The 14,155-nt window shown below is 34.6% G+C and overlaps 3 protein-coding genes across 8 annotated transcripts in view; all 3 read left to right on the plus strand.

Moving 5' to 3' along the window:
- LOC114714949 (dynamin-2B) overlaps positions 1 to 14,155 on the plus strand; it is a 14,738-nt gene continuing 583 nt past the window's right edge. For 2 of the 5 annotated variants that reach the window (XM_028899743.1, XM_028899744.1), the window contains exons 1-22: positions 1 to 441; positions 1,595 to 1,645; positions 1,747 to 1,867; positions 2,247 to 2,339; positions 2,763 to 2,824; positions 3,008 to 3,125; positions 3,212 to 3,554; positions 5,203 to 5,350; positions 5,738 to 5,839; positions 5,928 to 6,047; positions 7,532 to 7,615; positions 7,798 to 7,925; positions 8,733 to 8,817; positions 8,952 to 9,096; positions 9,743 to 9,819; positions 10,544 to 10,600; positions 11,643 to 11,787; positions 11,891 to 12,045; positions 12,139 to 12,252; positions 12,339 to 12,406; positions 12,734 to 12,906; positions 13,382 to 13,665. In XM_028899743.1, the coding sequence (XP_028755576.1) occupies positions 295 to 441; positions 1,595 to 1,645; positions 1,747 to 1,867; positions 2,247 to 2,339; positions 2,763 to 2,824; positions 3,008 to 3,125; positions 3,212 to 3,554; positions 5,203 to 5,350; positions 5,738 to 5,839; positions 5,928 to 6,047; positions 7,532 to 7,615; positions 7,798 to 7,925; positions 8,733 to 8,817; positions 8,952 to 9,096; positions 9,743 to 9,819; positions 10,544 to 10,600; positions 11,643 to 11,787; positions 11,891 to 12,045; positions 12,139 to 12,252; positions 12,339 to 12,406; positions 12,734 to 12,906; positions 13,382 to 13,620 (2,775 nt within the window). In that variant the 5' untranslated portion in view covers positions 1 to 294 and the 3' untranslated portion in view covers positions 13,621 to 13,665. Of the gene's footprint in view, positions 442 to 1,594; positions 1,646 to 1,746; positions 1,868 to 2,246; positions 2,340 to 2,762; positions 2,825 to 3,007; positions 3,126 to 3,211; positions 3,555 to 5,202; positions 5,351 to 5,737; positions 5,840 to 5,927; positions 6,048 to 7,531; positions 7,616 to 7,797; positions 7,926 to 8,732; positions 8,818 to 8,951; positions 9,097 to 9,742; positions 9,820 to 10,543; positions 10,601 to 11,642; positions 11,788 to 11,890; positions 12,046 to 12,138; positions 12,253 to 12,338; positions 12,407 to 12,733; positions 12,907 to 13,381; positions 14,153 to 14,155 lie in introns of those variants that run through there. The other 3 variants (XM_028899742.1, XR_003737496.1, XM_028899741.1) reach the window with 3 other exon arrangements.
- The window catches only part of LOC114714952 (40S ribosomal protein S20-2), a 12,606-nt gene continuing 6,811 nt past the window's right edge, over positions 8,361 to 14,155 (plus strand). Inside the window, exons 1-2 of the mRNA XM_028899749.1 lie at positions 8,361 to 8,367; positions 9,049 to 9,051. The gene's annotated coding sequence lies outside the window, so the exon portion shown is untranslated. The remainder of the gene's footprint in view (positions 8,368 to 9,048; positions 9,052 to 14,155) is intronic.
- Positions 8,918 to 14,155, plus strand: part of LOC114714951 (uncharacterized) — a 22,304-nt gene continuing 17,066 nt past the window's right edge. For both annotated transcript variants that reach the window (XM_028899746.1, XM_028899745.1), the window contains exon 1: positions 8,918 to 8,929. The gene's annotated coding sequence lies outside the window, so the exon portion shown is untranslated. The remainder of the gene's footprint in view (positions 8,930 to 14,155) is intronic.

Genomic DNA, 14,155 nt, shown 5'->3' on the forward strand with positions numbered 1-14,155 from the left:
AAGAGAGAGAAAGTGGGAAGAGAAAGTTTAACCTTTTGCACTTTCTCCTACTCTTTCAAGTCGAGGAAAGATCAACCATTGTCTTTCCTTCTCTCCCTTTTCTCTCCTGGCTTCTTCCATTCCAGTTCAATCTGCAAAGGGGAGAGGGGAGATCTGTTTGATTCTCACGGATCGCTGTGAAGCTCTTGCTTGATATTCGATTTTGATCGGTTACAATATATTTGTCATCTAGAAGATTTGATATAGCCTTTGGATTGTATTCTGTTGGGTTTGGATCCTTGATCTCTGCGACAGATGGAGGCGATCGAGGAGTTATCTCAGTTGGCTGATTCCATGCGCAAGGCGGCGGCTTTACTTGCTGACGAAGATGTTGATGAGCCCAGCTCTGCATCTTCAAGAAGGCCGTCAACTTTTCTTAACGTCGTAACACTTGGAAATGTCGTAAGTTGTTGGGTGTCTATGATTTCTGACTACCTTATGTGGACTAAATTTTCTATCTGGGTTGGGTCTTGGTTGCTTCTATTAGTCAGAGCTTATGGTTTTTCAATCTGGGTTTTCTTGAGATATTTAGTAAGCTTCGGGTTTGTGGTGCTATGCATATAGAGGGTGACAATTATTATATTTTTATTTTGGCCAAATATGGAGGGAGACAATTATGATACGCTGTGATTACAGAGTTATCTGTGGATTAGATGAGTTTGCTTAAAAATTAGATTTACAATAGATATAGGTAATTGATAATGAGTTGTAGGAGTTGGTTGTGCTAGTTTACCGTCAGGCATAGCATCCCATTTTAACTTACGGTATGTGTTCAGATGAGAGCATTTGATAGTTTAGATAGGTTATGTTATTTCAGCACATAAAATTGAAGATCTATATGTGAAAGAAACTATAACTTTCATTTTTAGTTTATATGACTTTTGAATTGGTTGCTCATATCAGGAAACTTCAAGCTCTATCACCCCAAAAAAAAAAAAAAAAAAACTCCAAGCTCCTATTGATCGTTGGTTGAGAATGAGAATTGAACTCTTTGAGATCTGATCTTCCGTTGTTCCTTCATGGCTGATTTCTGAATTAGTGGAGGACAATGAACTTGGACCTAGAAATTCAAATTGATTTCCAAAAATCAGCAAAATGAGAGCTTGAAGGAACCTTAATCTCTTCATGAATTTCTTGCTTAACCTGTAAACAGTTTTAGGTAGGATAATTTTTCTAGTAAGTACAGGCAAACAGATTAAGTGGGAATATCAAACATATAATTTAATTTAGTAATTTAGTCTTCTTAGTAAATGTGAATGCCAGTAACAACACTCTCAGAATCCCAGGAATTTTTTGGCTTTATTATTTTTTTTCCCTGTGACAAACAAATTTCTCTTCCCTATTTCATTTTCAATGAGTTACAATGCATGCAAGTCAATTGTGTAGGACACATGCGCGATTCTTTTACCTGAAAGGATTGGTCATTTAACATATTTTTTGGGTTAATGCTATATGTTTATATTGCATACTAATTGTTTGCTACCTAGTAAATCTTTTATCTGTTTTGGCAAATTGATATCTTTTTATTTTGTTCCTTTTTTGCTCAACTTTTTAGGGTGCTGGTAAATCTGCTGTATTGAACAGTTTGATTGGACATCCTGTTTTGGTAAGATGGGTTTTATAGGGTTCCATCTATTTTAGTTAACATCTATTACATATCACCTTTATATAGTCTATGCTTATTCTTGAGGTCTCCTTTGTCTCCAGCCTACTGGTGAAAATGGAGTTACCCGGGCTCCTATAAGCATTGATCTGCAGCGAGATGGTTCTTTAAGCAGCAAATCAATTATCTTGCAGATTGAGAATAAGTCCCAGCAAGTTTCTGCAAGTTAGTTTCTATTTTCTTAATTGGCCTCCTTGATTGCTGTCTGTGCAGCTTATATTGCTCATTGTGTGAAACCATAACTGGTTCGATTTTTTTTATTTTATTTTAAAATCATAATCATCTTTGAATGTTCATAAGTGCTTGCATGCAGTAGACGTGTAGGAGGGCTTCGTGTTAACAATGTGGTATTTTTCAATCATAGAGACATGGATAAAACAGAGCACTTGCACTCATTTTTGTTTATGATTGTCATTGCACTAATATTATTATGAACCCAACATTGGCACACCCCCCCTTTTCCCTCTCTTGCTGGTTAGTATTATGATACATGCCTTTTCGTTTCTTTCCAAGGATACTTAGACGCTTTATCTCATTGCTGCAGGTGCCTTGCGACATTCATTACAGGATAGGTTGACTAAGGGTTCCTTAGGCGAGGGTCGAGATGAAATATATTTAAAGCTTCGCACAAGTACAGGTTTGTTGATGACTATTGTTTGATTGCTGTTGCTGCCTTCAATTTGTATATCTAAGTTAGACTTATACAATCTGTTTAGCAACTAAACAACTTTGGGAAAAATATCTGACTATGCTCCCCCATGCTCCATTTTTATTATAACCTTAAAATTAGTATCTGGCTTCCTAATTAGATGATAATAGCAGAAAGCCATGCCGTAGTGCTGTAAATTAGAGTGCGAAGGGCAATTATTCTTCGCTGTTACCCTCTTATGAAAAGTTTTCAAGTTGCTTTATGCCACATGCAACTCAGATTTTGATATCAGATAATTCATGAAACTTGCTTCTCATTTATTTCGACCTGTATATGATCTGTTTTGCACATGTTATGCTCCTTTTTCCTAGTTACATATCCTAACATTCCCTCACCATATTATGTTATCAGCACCACCTCTTAAGTTGGTTGATCTTCCTGGGCTGGATCAACGCATCATGAATGAATCTATGGTAAGTGGTGACCTGTCTCTTCCAAACCTTTCATTTATTGTAAGGTATACTATTAATATACAATATCATGGTCAACTGTAATTTTTCCTCCATGTTTCTGGTTTCTAGTTTCTGTGTTGATTTCTTTTGGTCGTAATTGAATATGATAGGAGTCAAATGTTCTTTTATATGATCCTTTCATAGGTTGGTGAATATGTGGAGCACAATGATGCCATTGTGCTAGTCGTGGTACCTGCAGTTCAGGCACCTGAAATTGCTTCATCTCGAGCCTTAAGAACTGCAAAGGAATATGATGGAGAAGGTAGATCATTTGCTTTTGTTTTGTTCTCCCTTCTTTTTGTATATTTTTCCATTTCCTATGTAGATAAGCTGAAAAAATTTAAATAGGTACCCGAACCATTGGTGTTATTAGTAAAATAGATCAAGTTGCATCAGATCAAAAGTCTTTGGCAGCAGTTCAAGCACTTCTTTCGAATCAGGGCCCTGCAAGAGCATCAGATATTCCATGGGTTGCTTTAATTGGTCAATCTGTTTCAATAGCTACAGCACAAACTGGATCTAATGGTTCTGAAAATTCTCTGGAAACTGCATGGAGAGCAGAGAGTGAAAGTCTCAGATCCATTTTGACTGGAGCTCCTCAAATTAAGCTTGGACGGATAGCTTTGGTTGATGCTCTAGCACAGCAAATCCGAAATCGGATGAAACTCAGGCTGCCTAACCTTCTTTCTGGGTAATTCTTTGTGTTGTGGAGTTTGACATTTTTCTTATTACTTGAGGGTCCTTATTTTCATTTTGTTCGTGATGGTGTTAATTTTATATCTAGCTGGAAATCGATGACGATGCACATGGCTTTTATCTTTGTTGCGGAAATTTATAGACCTACTTTTAGACCAAGGATGTGCTACCCCTAGACTCATTCCTAACAAAATCTTCTCAATGATAGGATTTTTTTTTCTTTTTCAGATGTAACATTTTAAATTTGCAAATGAATTTATTTAGACTTTTATTGTCAATATTGTTTTTATGTGTGGAAAACAGCGTTTATTTAATGTGTGTGTGTGTCTCTGTGTGTCTGTGTGTGTGTGTTTTAATTATATTACATTTGTAACAGCGTTTTTTTTTTTTTCCGCTTCCAAATTATGTCTGTGTGTGAGAGGCACTTGTTAGCTGAAAATAAATATTTTCTGTGTTGTTTCTGGGTTGCTGGTTAGATTTCTTTAAGAAATGATTTTGTTAGTAGGTTCTTTCTTTTAATAATTAATTATTTTATTATTAAATTATTTTGCAATTTCTCAATTGAAAAGTGATATCGTATTTAGGGGTATTGTTGGATGTAACAGACAAACTTGACTATAATGTTGTCCGTTTTGTGGCCAAACTGTTTTTTGCCTCTTTAATGCCAATATCTGGAATTAACTATTAACCAATATTAAATGTTTATTTGGTCCTTGTGAAATAATCTTTTTTATTTAGTAAATTTTAGTGTGTTAAGTTTATACAATGACAAGTGTATTTAAGTTATAATTAATTTGTATATAATTTTTTGTTAATATAGTAAAAATTTCATAATAAATCAAATATATGGTTTTTGGGACGAAGTAAGTAAATATTGAATAACATTTTAGAGGAGTGTATTTTGACATGTTTAGTTAAAATAACTTATTCTTGAGGGTATTTTTGCAAAAGCTGGTTTAGTTCTGACTTGTTATTTTGTTTCAATAGAGGTTCTTGTCATTTTTTTTTTTTTTAATAATACGTGGACTGGCGATGTAATTAGATTATTTCTTATGAAGGGGAGAAAGTTTTTCCCTAGTAATTATATATCCATCATCTCCTTGGCCTTCATGTAATTTCCTCCATGACTATAGTGTTCATGCTTATACCTTTGCAATATGAAAAAACTGTTTAAGGCAAATTGACTAGTCATTTGTACTGGTATTTACAGTTGAAGATCTGTTTGTCTTGTTTAATTTTTTTCCCCCTACCTATAGAACAAGCTTGTTTAATATGCAATTTTTTTAAAGATGTCAATTTTACCCTGTAACCTGAATATCATATTGGTTTGCGTTCTTCTTGAAAAATCTGCTAATTCGTCATTGAAAAATTTATTTATCTTTGTTTCTTGTTTTAAAATTTATTGATCTCATTCTTAGTGTAAGGAGTCTCTCTAAGGCACAATAAATACGGTTAAGTTGAAATAAGGGAGGTGCATCATCAATTATTCATTTGTGATTGTTGGAAAGAAGTGGTTATATGCATCATCAATTGACTGAATGATTGCTTTTTGTTTGACAAAGTTGCATTTGTCTGTTGTTTTTAGAACTGATTATGTGCATCATCAATTGTATTTTCTTACTTTCTACTGTCACATTTTCAAGGTTACAAGGGAAATCTCAGATAGTTCAGGATGAACTAATGAGGCTTGGGGAGCAAATGGTTACAACTGCAGAGGGTACACGAGCTATAGCCTTGGAACTTTGCCGTGAGTATGAAGATAGGTTCCTCCAACACATCACCACTGGTGAGGTATGTTTGTTAAATGTGTTATTTTACTTCAGCCCATGCCAGTATTGTTTGTCGTCCAGAATGTTACATTATCCCGTATTAAGTGATTTTTTGAAGCATTGTATATCTCAGCTTATCTAGTATTGCTTATTATTAAAGATATTATATCTATTTGTCATTGATAAGCAATTGAGGTACAATTATCACCTTAATGCATTGATCTATTAACATTAGTTGGACTTGGCTTGTGCTGTTCATCATTGTTATTGTTTGAGATTAACCTGTTTTTACATGTTAACTGCATTAGATGGCAATTTTTTTTCCCAATTTTTGATCTTGAACATAATTATTTTTTCTGTTGATTGCTTGGTGCCAATTTTATTTATTTATGATACATGAATCTCTCAGGGTGCTGGTTGGAAAATAGTTGCCAGTTTTGATGGAAATTTCCCTAATAGAATCAAGCAATTGCCTATTGATAGGCACTTTGACATCAGCAATGTAAAGAGGGTAAGTTTCGGATTGTTGCTTGACTTATGCACCCCCTGTAAGCTGGTCTCTTGATTGTGCTTCTACTGACCCTCTCTTTAATGATCAGATTGTTTTAGAGGCTGATGGTTATCAACCATATCTTATTTCCCCTGAAAAGGGTTTGAGATCTCTCATTAAAGGTGTTCTAGAGCTTGCAAAAGAACCATCACGTCTTTGCGTTGATGAGGTATTTATCTTTGAAATTCTCAATTTGAATTATTTTACGATTTCCTTAGTCAGTTTCATTCTGTCCTGCTTCAGTGTTGTGGTGTTGCTAATGAAAGCTTTCATTCTGTTCCTAAGTTATGCTTATTGTTGAATCTGCTATCTAATTGCGCTGTGTTCTTCCCTGCCTTCCTTGTCCCGTTGCACGTGATAGTTAAAAAGTGATAATGGGTGTGCGTTGATAATACTTTCTTGTCTCCCATACCATGCGGTGGGGGGGGGGGGTGTTTGGTTTGTGGAATCGATCATAATTCTTGAATGCAATTCCACGTTCCTTGGCATGTAACATTCTTCGGTGTTAATCTCTAGTGGGTTGGGCCTATAGTAGCATATTGGTCATTTTTTAATATAACTATATAAGCCCACGGAGAACTGGTTGTCGCAGTTCAGTGATTATATGCAGATTTTCTTCTCTCCTCATCGTTAACTGCAATCTTCACATTTAGTTCATCACAAATATTCTTGACATATCTATTTAAATTTTTTGAAATATTTTAAAAATATTTTTTCAAAGTATTGTTGCTTTCACTAATTTATAGTTACAGCACTCTTGCACAGTTATATTTTATAATCATTTCTATTATTTTGTTAATTATAATTATAATATATTTGTAATTATGTTTATAATTTTTAATTTATTGTATTCTAACATTTTTGTTTATTTTGTATTCGTTAGCTTATAGTTTATTTATATTATACCAACTCAATCATTTAATAATTCCTGTTAATATTATTTCTCTATCCATTTATATATTATTTGTTACATTTCCTATTCATTATTTATTTTTTTAATTTATTAATATTAGATTATAACTTTTTATATTATATACTTTTAAAAATATTTCTTTAGTTATGTAATGTTGTTTTTATAATTTGGATTCATTTTTTTTATTATTATCATTATGATTTTTGGATTTTATAATTTTTTATTAGTTCTTGAACTACTCTAGTCTGTCCAACAAAAATAGGCTATTTTTTTCCTTGCTAAATGAGGCAGCTTGTTTAACCCATGACCTGTGTCCTGTGGCGGGTTGACCTACTTGTAAGTTTATTCGGGAAAGGACAGGCAAAATGATATTTTTAAAATTGCAAAAAAAAAAAAAAAAAATCCCGTTAAAATCCTGCATATGTACCCTGCATTTGCAATGTTGAGCTGCTAGGGATTTTTTTTTTTGTGAAAGCTGCACCAAACATGAAAGGTCATATTGGCAGGAAGCCAAAGAGATTCTGTAAACCAAATGCCACCTTATTGTTTGTTTGTTTGTTTCTGTTTCTGTTTCTGTTTTTGTTTTTTGTTTTTTTTTTTCTGTTTTTGTTTGACTGCTTCTCACAGCACTATGTATGAAGTGTTTACTCTTACTTTGTTGAATAATTGTTACTTTCACGTCTAATGACCCATGTATTTTCTTGACTACTAATAGAGATCCTTTTGGCCGTGCGGTCCAGGTACATCGGGTCCTAATAGACATAGTCTCAGCTGCTGCCAATGCTACGCCGGGTCTTGCAAGGTACCCGGCTTTCAAGAGAGAGGTACTGCACTTTTTTACTACATTTCGCTTCTTAAATCTTAATTTTTTTTAATTGCTGCTTGATACTTGTATTTTTATGTCAATGGGGGTCAAACTTTTAGTTTTCCATTGTTGTTCATTATCAATAACAAGGGAGGAAGCCTTCTCCTCCTTATCATAAATAACCTCTATAAATTCTTAAAGGTTGTGGCCATTGCAACAACGGCGTTGGAAGGGTTTAAGAATGAAGCAAAGAAAATGGTTGTTGCCCTAGTTGATATGGAGCGAGCCTTTGTGCCACCTCAGCACTTTATTCGTTTGGTACAAAGAAGGTAATTCTGAAATCATTTTGGGGGAAATTGCTATTCTAGTTCCTATGACATCTTCTGAAGTTTTCTCACGAGTCAATGTGTTATGTTGTTATTGTCCTAAACTATGTGTGGTCTAAGTTTTGGAGATTGTATCTTCATTTTGGAATATTTTATTTTCTTGCATTATGAAATATGGTGTTTGACTGTAAGATTTCCTGCTAACTATCAAAACAGTTCCTAGTGGTTTCATTTAAGGATATTTAAGCAGACATGCTAATGAGTCGCATTCAAGTTCTGTTGGCAATTGCATGAGGTGGAAAGAATTAATTACTACTTGGAGGAAGAGGCTTTTATATCATGCCAGCAATTACTTTATCCAGAAGCTCAAGTTATGTGGAGGCTTGTTTAAAAAAAAAAAAAAAAAAAGTCATTTTGTTTGGGGAGAACTTTTAATGAGGAGGCAGTAAACTAAGGAAAATTGTTTGGCATATGCAATGGAGAAATCCTATGGGATTAAAGGTCTTTCTATGCTTTTAATTAAAGCTGTCGGGATTTTCATTACTCTTGTTGGAAAGAGATATATTTCTTTTGGCTAAAGTATTATAGACCCCTAACCTTTGGGACTAGTGTTTATTATCCTATTTCTAATAGTCTAATAGTCTTTCTCACATGATTTTGTATTTATTTATACCAACTTTTTGGACATATTTAGCTTAACAATATGAACTCTTGCTAACAAAATTCTTAAGGTTCAATTTAGCTCGCCCTTACAGTTTATTTTAAGTTATTTCGCAATTTGATTAAGCTATTCTATAATATGTACTTTAGAATGGAAAGGCAACGTCGAGAAGATGAACTGAAAAATCGATCTTCAAGAAAAGGGCAAGATGCAGAGCAATCTATACTTAACCGGGTAGGTGGTCACTTAATGTGGGTCATTGTGGGTTTGCAGAGATTAATAGTAGTTTATAATTTTATAACCCCAAGTTGTGATTTGTTTGTTTTTTTTGTAATGTGTTTTGTTGGTACTGCTTATAATTAACTTAGGCAACTAGCCCTCAAACGGGTGGAAGCATGAAATCAATGAAAGACGAAAAGGAAAAGGAAAAGGACAAATCAGGTCAGTCAGAGAAAGAAGGGAAAGAAGGTTCTGGTTTAAAAACTGCGGGTCCTGAAGGAGAAATAACAGCAGGTCTGTCAGATGATTCCACGCTCTAGCTGCTACCTTTTTATTGCAGAAAAATTTAAATGAACCCGTTTTTTTCCCCTATTTAGAGGGTAATTTATTGGAAAGTTAATAATATAATATGCCATACAACTCTCAAGTTTTACCCTTAGTAGGTATCTTTATAGTTGTTTTGTCCTTGTTTGTTCACAGAGTTGTTCTTACAGTTCAATACTCACTGGCATTTAGCATATCCAGTACCCATCAAATATCTTGTGACAGGATAGAATTATAACAAATGCATATTTTTAGCCCATTGATTATCAGTTTTATATTAACTGTAATCACAATGGTATTCATTTTGTTTACTGGGTGGATTACAAGTATCTCTTTCTTTATTGTCCATGACTTCCCTACATTCGTAATTCCTCTTATCAAAATTCTGATACTACTATATATGGTTCTTCCCTTAAATCGTGGTTTTCTGTTGAAGTGGTCCATGTCACCACTTACCAATGATAAATTCAATTTCTTGGCCATCTAACCTCTAACCTAGAAAGGCATAGGAGCATGCTCTAACATATCATTTGGAAACTAGAATTTCCCAAAGACGTACTTCAACAGAAGAGATTTGAGTTGATCGCTGAAAGCCAGTCTTCTGTATTAATTGCAGGATTTTTGTTGAAGAAAAGCACAAAAACCAATGGTTGGACCAGACGATGGTTTGTTCTAAATGGGAAGACAGGAAAGGTTTGTGAGCTTTTCCCCAGATATGTCAAATTTATGTTTGCATCTCCTGGGCTTTTATTATAGATCCAATATCATTGTCTTCCTAGAAGCAAATTGTTTGTTTATTTTCCGGTGACAAGCATGTTACTTATTTTATTATTGGTTAGAGTGAATCAAAATGTGAGACTTTTGTTTCACCTTCTTGTGATGACTCTTTCTGTGGTTGATTGTTTTTCATTGTTTGCCATGCCACATGAGTCTTGCTGCAAACAATCACTTTTTCCTACACTGACAATTATACACATAGATGTTAGATGACTTCTTTAACGAAGTGTGCTTTCCAAATTTCTGCTTTTTATCTCTGGTCTTTAGTCTGTTCCATATACCATCCCTTATTTAATTTTTTTTGCCCTCCCTGGAGTAGCTCGAGTTTTTATTCACAATATTTGAGTGAGTGAATTTTTTTTTGAGTGATTTTTATTTGCAATTTTGATTTTGATTCAAGCCACTTTGATATATATATATATATATATATATATATGTGCACCGCTTTCAGCAATTGATGCAATGATTATTATCATTTAATGAGTTTTTGACAGTTCTTCTTTATCTTTGTTGTGCTTCATTACTTGTGCTTGAAGGGATATAATTAGTTTTTGTTTTTTCGGTGAACGAAAAGGCATAATTAACTTCGCTTACTACATAATCTGCTACAAGTAGCATTGATTCAGCTTTTGTTTCACAGCTTGGTTACACAAAAAAGCAAGAAGAAAGACTTTTTCGTGGTGTTATTACATTAGAGGTATGAGGACTATTAATTCTTTTGTGCATGAATGTTTTCTTCCCAACAGTTGTATTTTCAGCATATGCATTGAAGTTATTGTGACAGAAATCTTCAATCCAATTATAATCCAATTAATGATTAATTTCCAGCTGGAATGCTTAGATAAGTGCTTGGTTGAGTTCAATTAAGTTATTACAGGCAACTTTTCCCTTATTGTTTGTGTTTGTCTATATTATTTGGAAGTTTTCTAGCAAAAGTCTTGTTCCTCATCTCCATCAATAAAATAACGATGACTCTTGTTATGTGGAGAATGAATGTACATGCTTAATATATTTCTCTACAGTTTAGGTACTATCAGCCAAAATCTGTAGTTTTTCATTGGTGGTTATTGCCCTTATTTTCTTTTACAAAATTTTGTATTTGCAGACTTCCTGGCTCTGGAAGGTCGGTGGTTTTTGTTTTTCCAGAACTAAGCTTGTATTTGAGTATTGGTGATTTCATGTTCAATTGATCGGAATAGTTATGTGTTATGATTTTGGATGACAGTAGGTTCTCTATTTAAGATTGGTGAATTGTTTCTTTTTCTTTTTTCTGCCTGTGAATTTTTTCTTACTTGGTGCAAAATTGGCAATACATTTTTTTTTCTCTGGTAAAATGCTCTATTTTATAGCTCAAGGGGTCAATTGGAGAAGGCATATTTTCCCTATTTGAGGAAAGCATCAATTCTTTAGAATTTTAAACTATATACACCTTTTCCACAAACAAAAGGATAAATAATATGCTCCAAACATTCAAGCTAAGGATTTCCCTCCATTTCTTGAAACACCTTTTATGCATACCAAACTTGACCTTAGTTATCTAACTCCCTTCTGCTGTTGAAAACAGCACTAGAGCGTGAAAGTTCTGATTGTGAGAGTTTACCGGATATACAAATGTAATTTAAAGAAGTAGAATTTTTTTTTTTTTTTTAATATACCACTGGTAGTTTGGACGTTTGTTTTGCAACCTTTTGTTGGCGGTATAAGTGAAAAGTCTAGATAACAATTTTATTATCATACAGGAATGCAACATTGAAGAGGTTTCAGATGAAGAGGATCCTCCACCAAAAAGCTCAAAGGATAAGAAGTCCAATGGACCTGATTCTGGGAAACCTAAACTTGTTTTCAAGATCACGAGTAGAATTCCATATAAAACTGTTTTGAAAGGTATATTCTACTGTTATTTTAGCCATCTTTTGAACATGCTCCTCCCGTTTGTTTCTTGGATATATTTCATAGCATTTTGAATTTGATTGGTTTCTTTATGCAGCGCACAGCGCTGTTCTTTTGAAGGCTGAGAATGCAGCTGATAAGGTTGAATGGATTAATAAGATAAGTAATATTATACAAGCAAGAGGAGGGCAAATAGCTGTTTCATCTAATGGTGGCCCTATGACGAGACAGGGTCTCTCTGATGGTTCCTTGGTCAGTTACTGCCTTGTAGCTTTTGCTCTCACACATATGATATGGATTTGCTGTTTTTAAAAGAAATAGGCTCATTGTTTTTCCCCATTTCAGGATACAATGGCACAGAGGCCAGCAGATCCCGAAGAAGAACTACGATGGATGTCCCAAGAAGTCCGTGGTTATGTTGAAGCTGTTTTGAACAGTTTAGCTGCTAATGTACCAAAGGTAAACCTTTGCCACAAAATTTTCTGATTTTCTTCTTGCAGGTTTTTTCAATGTTTTATACATTTTCTGATTTGTTGTTTGAGCAGGCGGTTGTCCTTTGCCAAGTTGAAAAAGCTAAGGAAGACATGCTGAATCAATTATATAGTTCTGTCAGGTTTGGAATTTCCTTTCCTGTTGTCATGCCTCGTAAGATTCTCTTTGGTGTTAGATGCAGAGCTTCTTTCTTGATTTACTTGTTCCTTGGGATTTATCTATTGGGTTGTGCCTATGCCTTGAAGAGTGAAGTTCCCATTTGTGGGGGGCATGGGGTTTATTCATTGATTTGAGCTGAATTAGTTTAGGAGATACTCAGGTCTTTCAGGGTAATCATGTAAATTGTTGAAGGAACTATATTAGCGATTTGTGAATGCATTTTTGTCTTTTTTCTCTTTGACTTGGTTATGGACTTATGGTAACTGTTTTATTTCTTCATTATGGACAGTTCTCAAAGCACAGCTAGGATTGAGCAGCTGATACAAGAAGATCAGAATGTGAAGCGAAGGAGGGAACGTTACCAAAAGCAATCCTCACTTCTCTCAAAACTGACTCGTCAACTGAGTATTCATGACAATAGTCCAGCTGCTGCCTCTAGCTGGTCAAACGGTGGTATTGAAGGTAAGAATCAAAGCGTATTTCTTATTTACTCGCATTGTTGGTGGGCGAATAATATTAATCTAAAATGTCAGGGCACTTGGTCTTTTGAATTTTTTAGTATCAATGGTTGCGTGACTGTTAAAAACCAATTTTGAAGAACTTTAAGAGATTGTACCAGAAGTTGTATTAATAAAACTAACTGTTGACTTTGACAGCTTAAACTTTTGGAATGCTGACATATATAGTATCATGGGCTCTCTGACCATATCTGATCCTCACCATTCCCTTTCTTTCTCCTAATCAATATATCATCATCATCAATATATATAAAACTGAAATGCATTGGCATTATAGCTTTCTTATCTCTTGATGACACACATTGGGTTAAAAATTTTAAGCCGCCTTTTTTTTTTTTTTGGGGGTGAGAGGTGTAGATTGTTTCTCTATCCTTGTCCTATTTGGCCTTCCTCTTCATTTCTATATCTCCTTTTGGCAGATAGTAGCAGTCCAAGAAGTAACGGTCCAGGTGATGATTGGAGAACTGCCTTTGATGCGGGTGCTAATGGCCCCAGTAGTCGTACCAGTTCATTGAGATCTAGATCAAATGGTCACTATCGACCTAACGGTGACATACTACAAAATGGTGATATGAACTATGGCTCAAACTCTGGTAGTCGTCGTACTCCTAACCGATTACCCCCAGCCCCACCTGCTTCTTCAGGTTACAGATTCTAGCTGTTGGTTGGCTGGCTTGCTGGCTATCCATCTTAATCTTTTGAAGTGAGATTTTGCTAAAGTGAAGAGAGAGAGAGATAGAGGTGGGATCGACCTCTATCATTGTGAGTCTTATAGAAGTGAATCTTGCCTCTTTTTCTCTTTTTTTCTCTTCACTTCATCTTGAAGAGATAACCATTCATGACTTAATGGCATTTAGTGAGGGTGGCTGGCAACTCTTGCTTGAGATTATACATAGGGGGAGGGAGGATTTTAGTCTTATTGATTCTTTGTTTTTGGCAGGGTATACTTAGTGATGCGAGATGTTTGTGTACATAGAAGACCATAGTATATACAATACACGGCTTTTCGGGCTTGTCCCAGTATCATGTAGACAAGACCAAGATGAGCTTGAATTCATAGGTTTTCAATTCAATATTCTTTTCATTACTTAAAATCTTTTTTTTTTTTTCCTTGGGGTCGATTTTCAGTCATTCTTGTGACATGAAATATGCTTGGAAGATTTAAATTCATTTTAGTCATCTTTTACACATCA

The sequence above is a fragment of the Neltuma alba genome, unplaced genomic scaffold, assembly GCF_004799145.2.
Source record: "Neltuma alba isolate B1F8T4 unplaced genomic scaffold, ASM479914v2 tig00011557_pilon, whole genome shotgun sequence".
NCBI classification, from domain to species: domain Eukaryota; kingdom Viridiplantae; phylum Streptophyta; class Magnoliopsida; order Fabales; family Fabaceae; genus Neltuma; species Neltuma alba.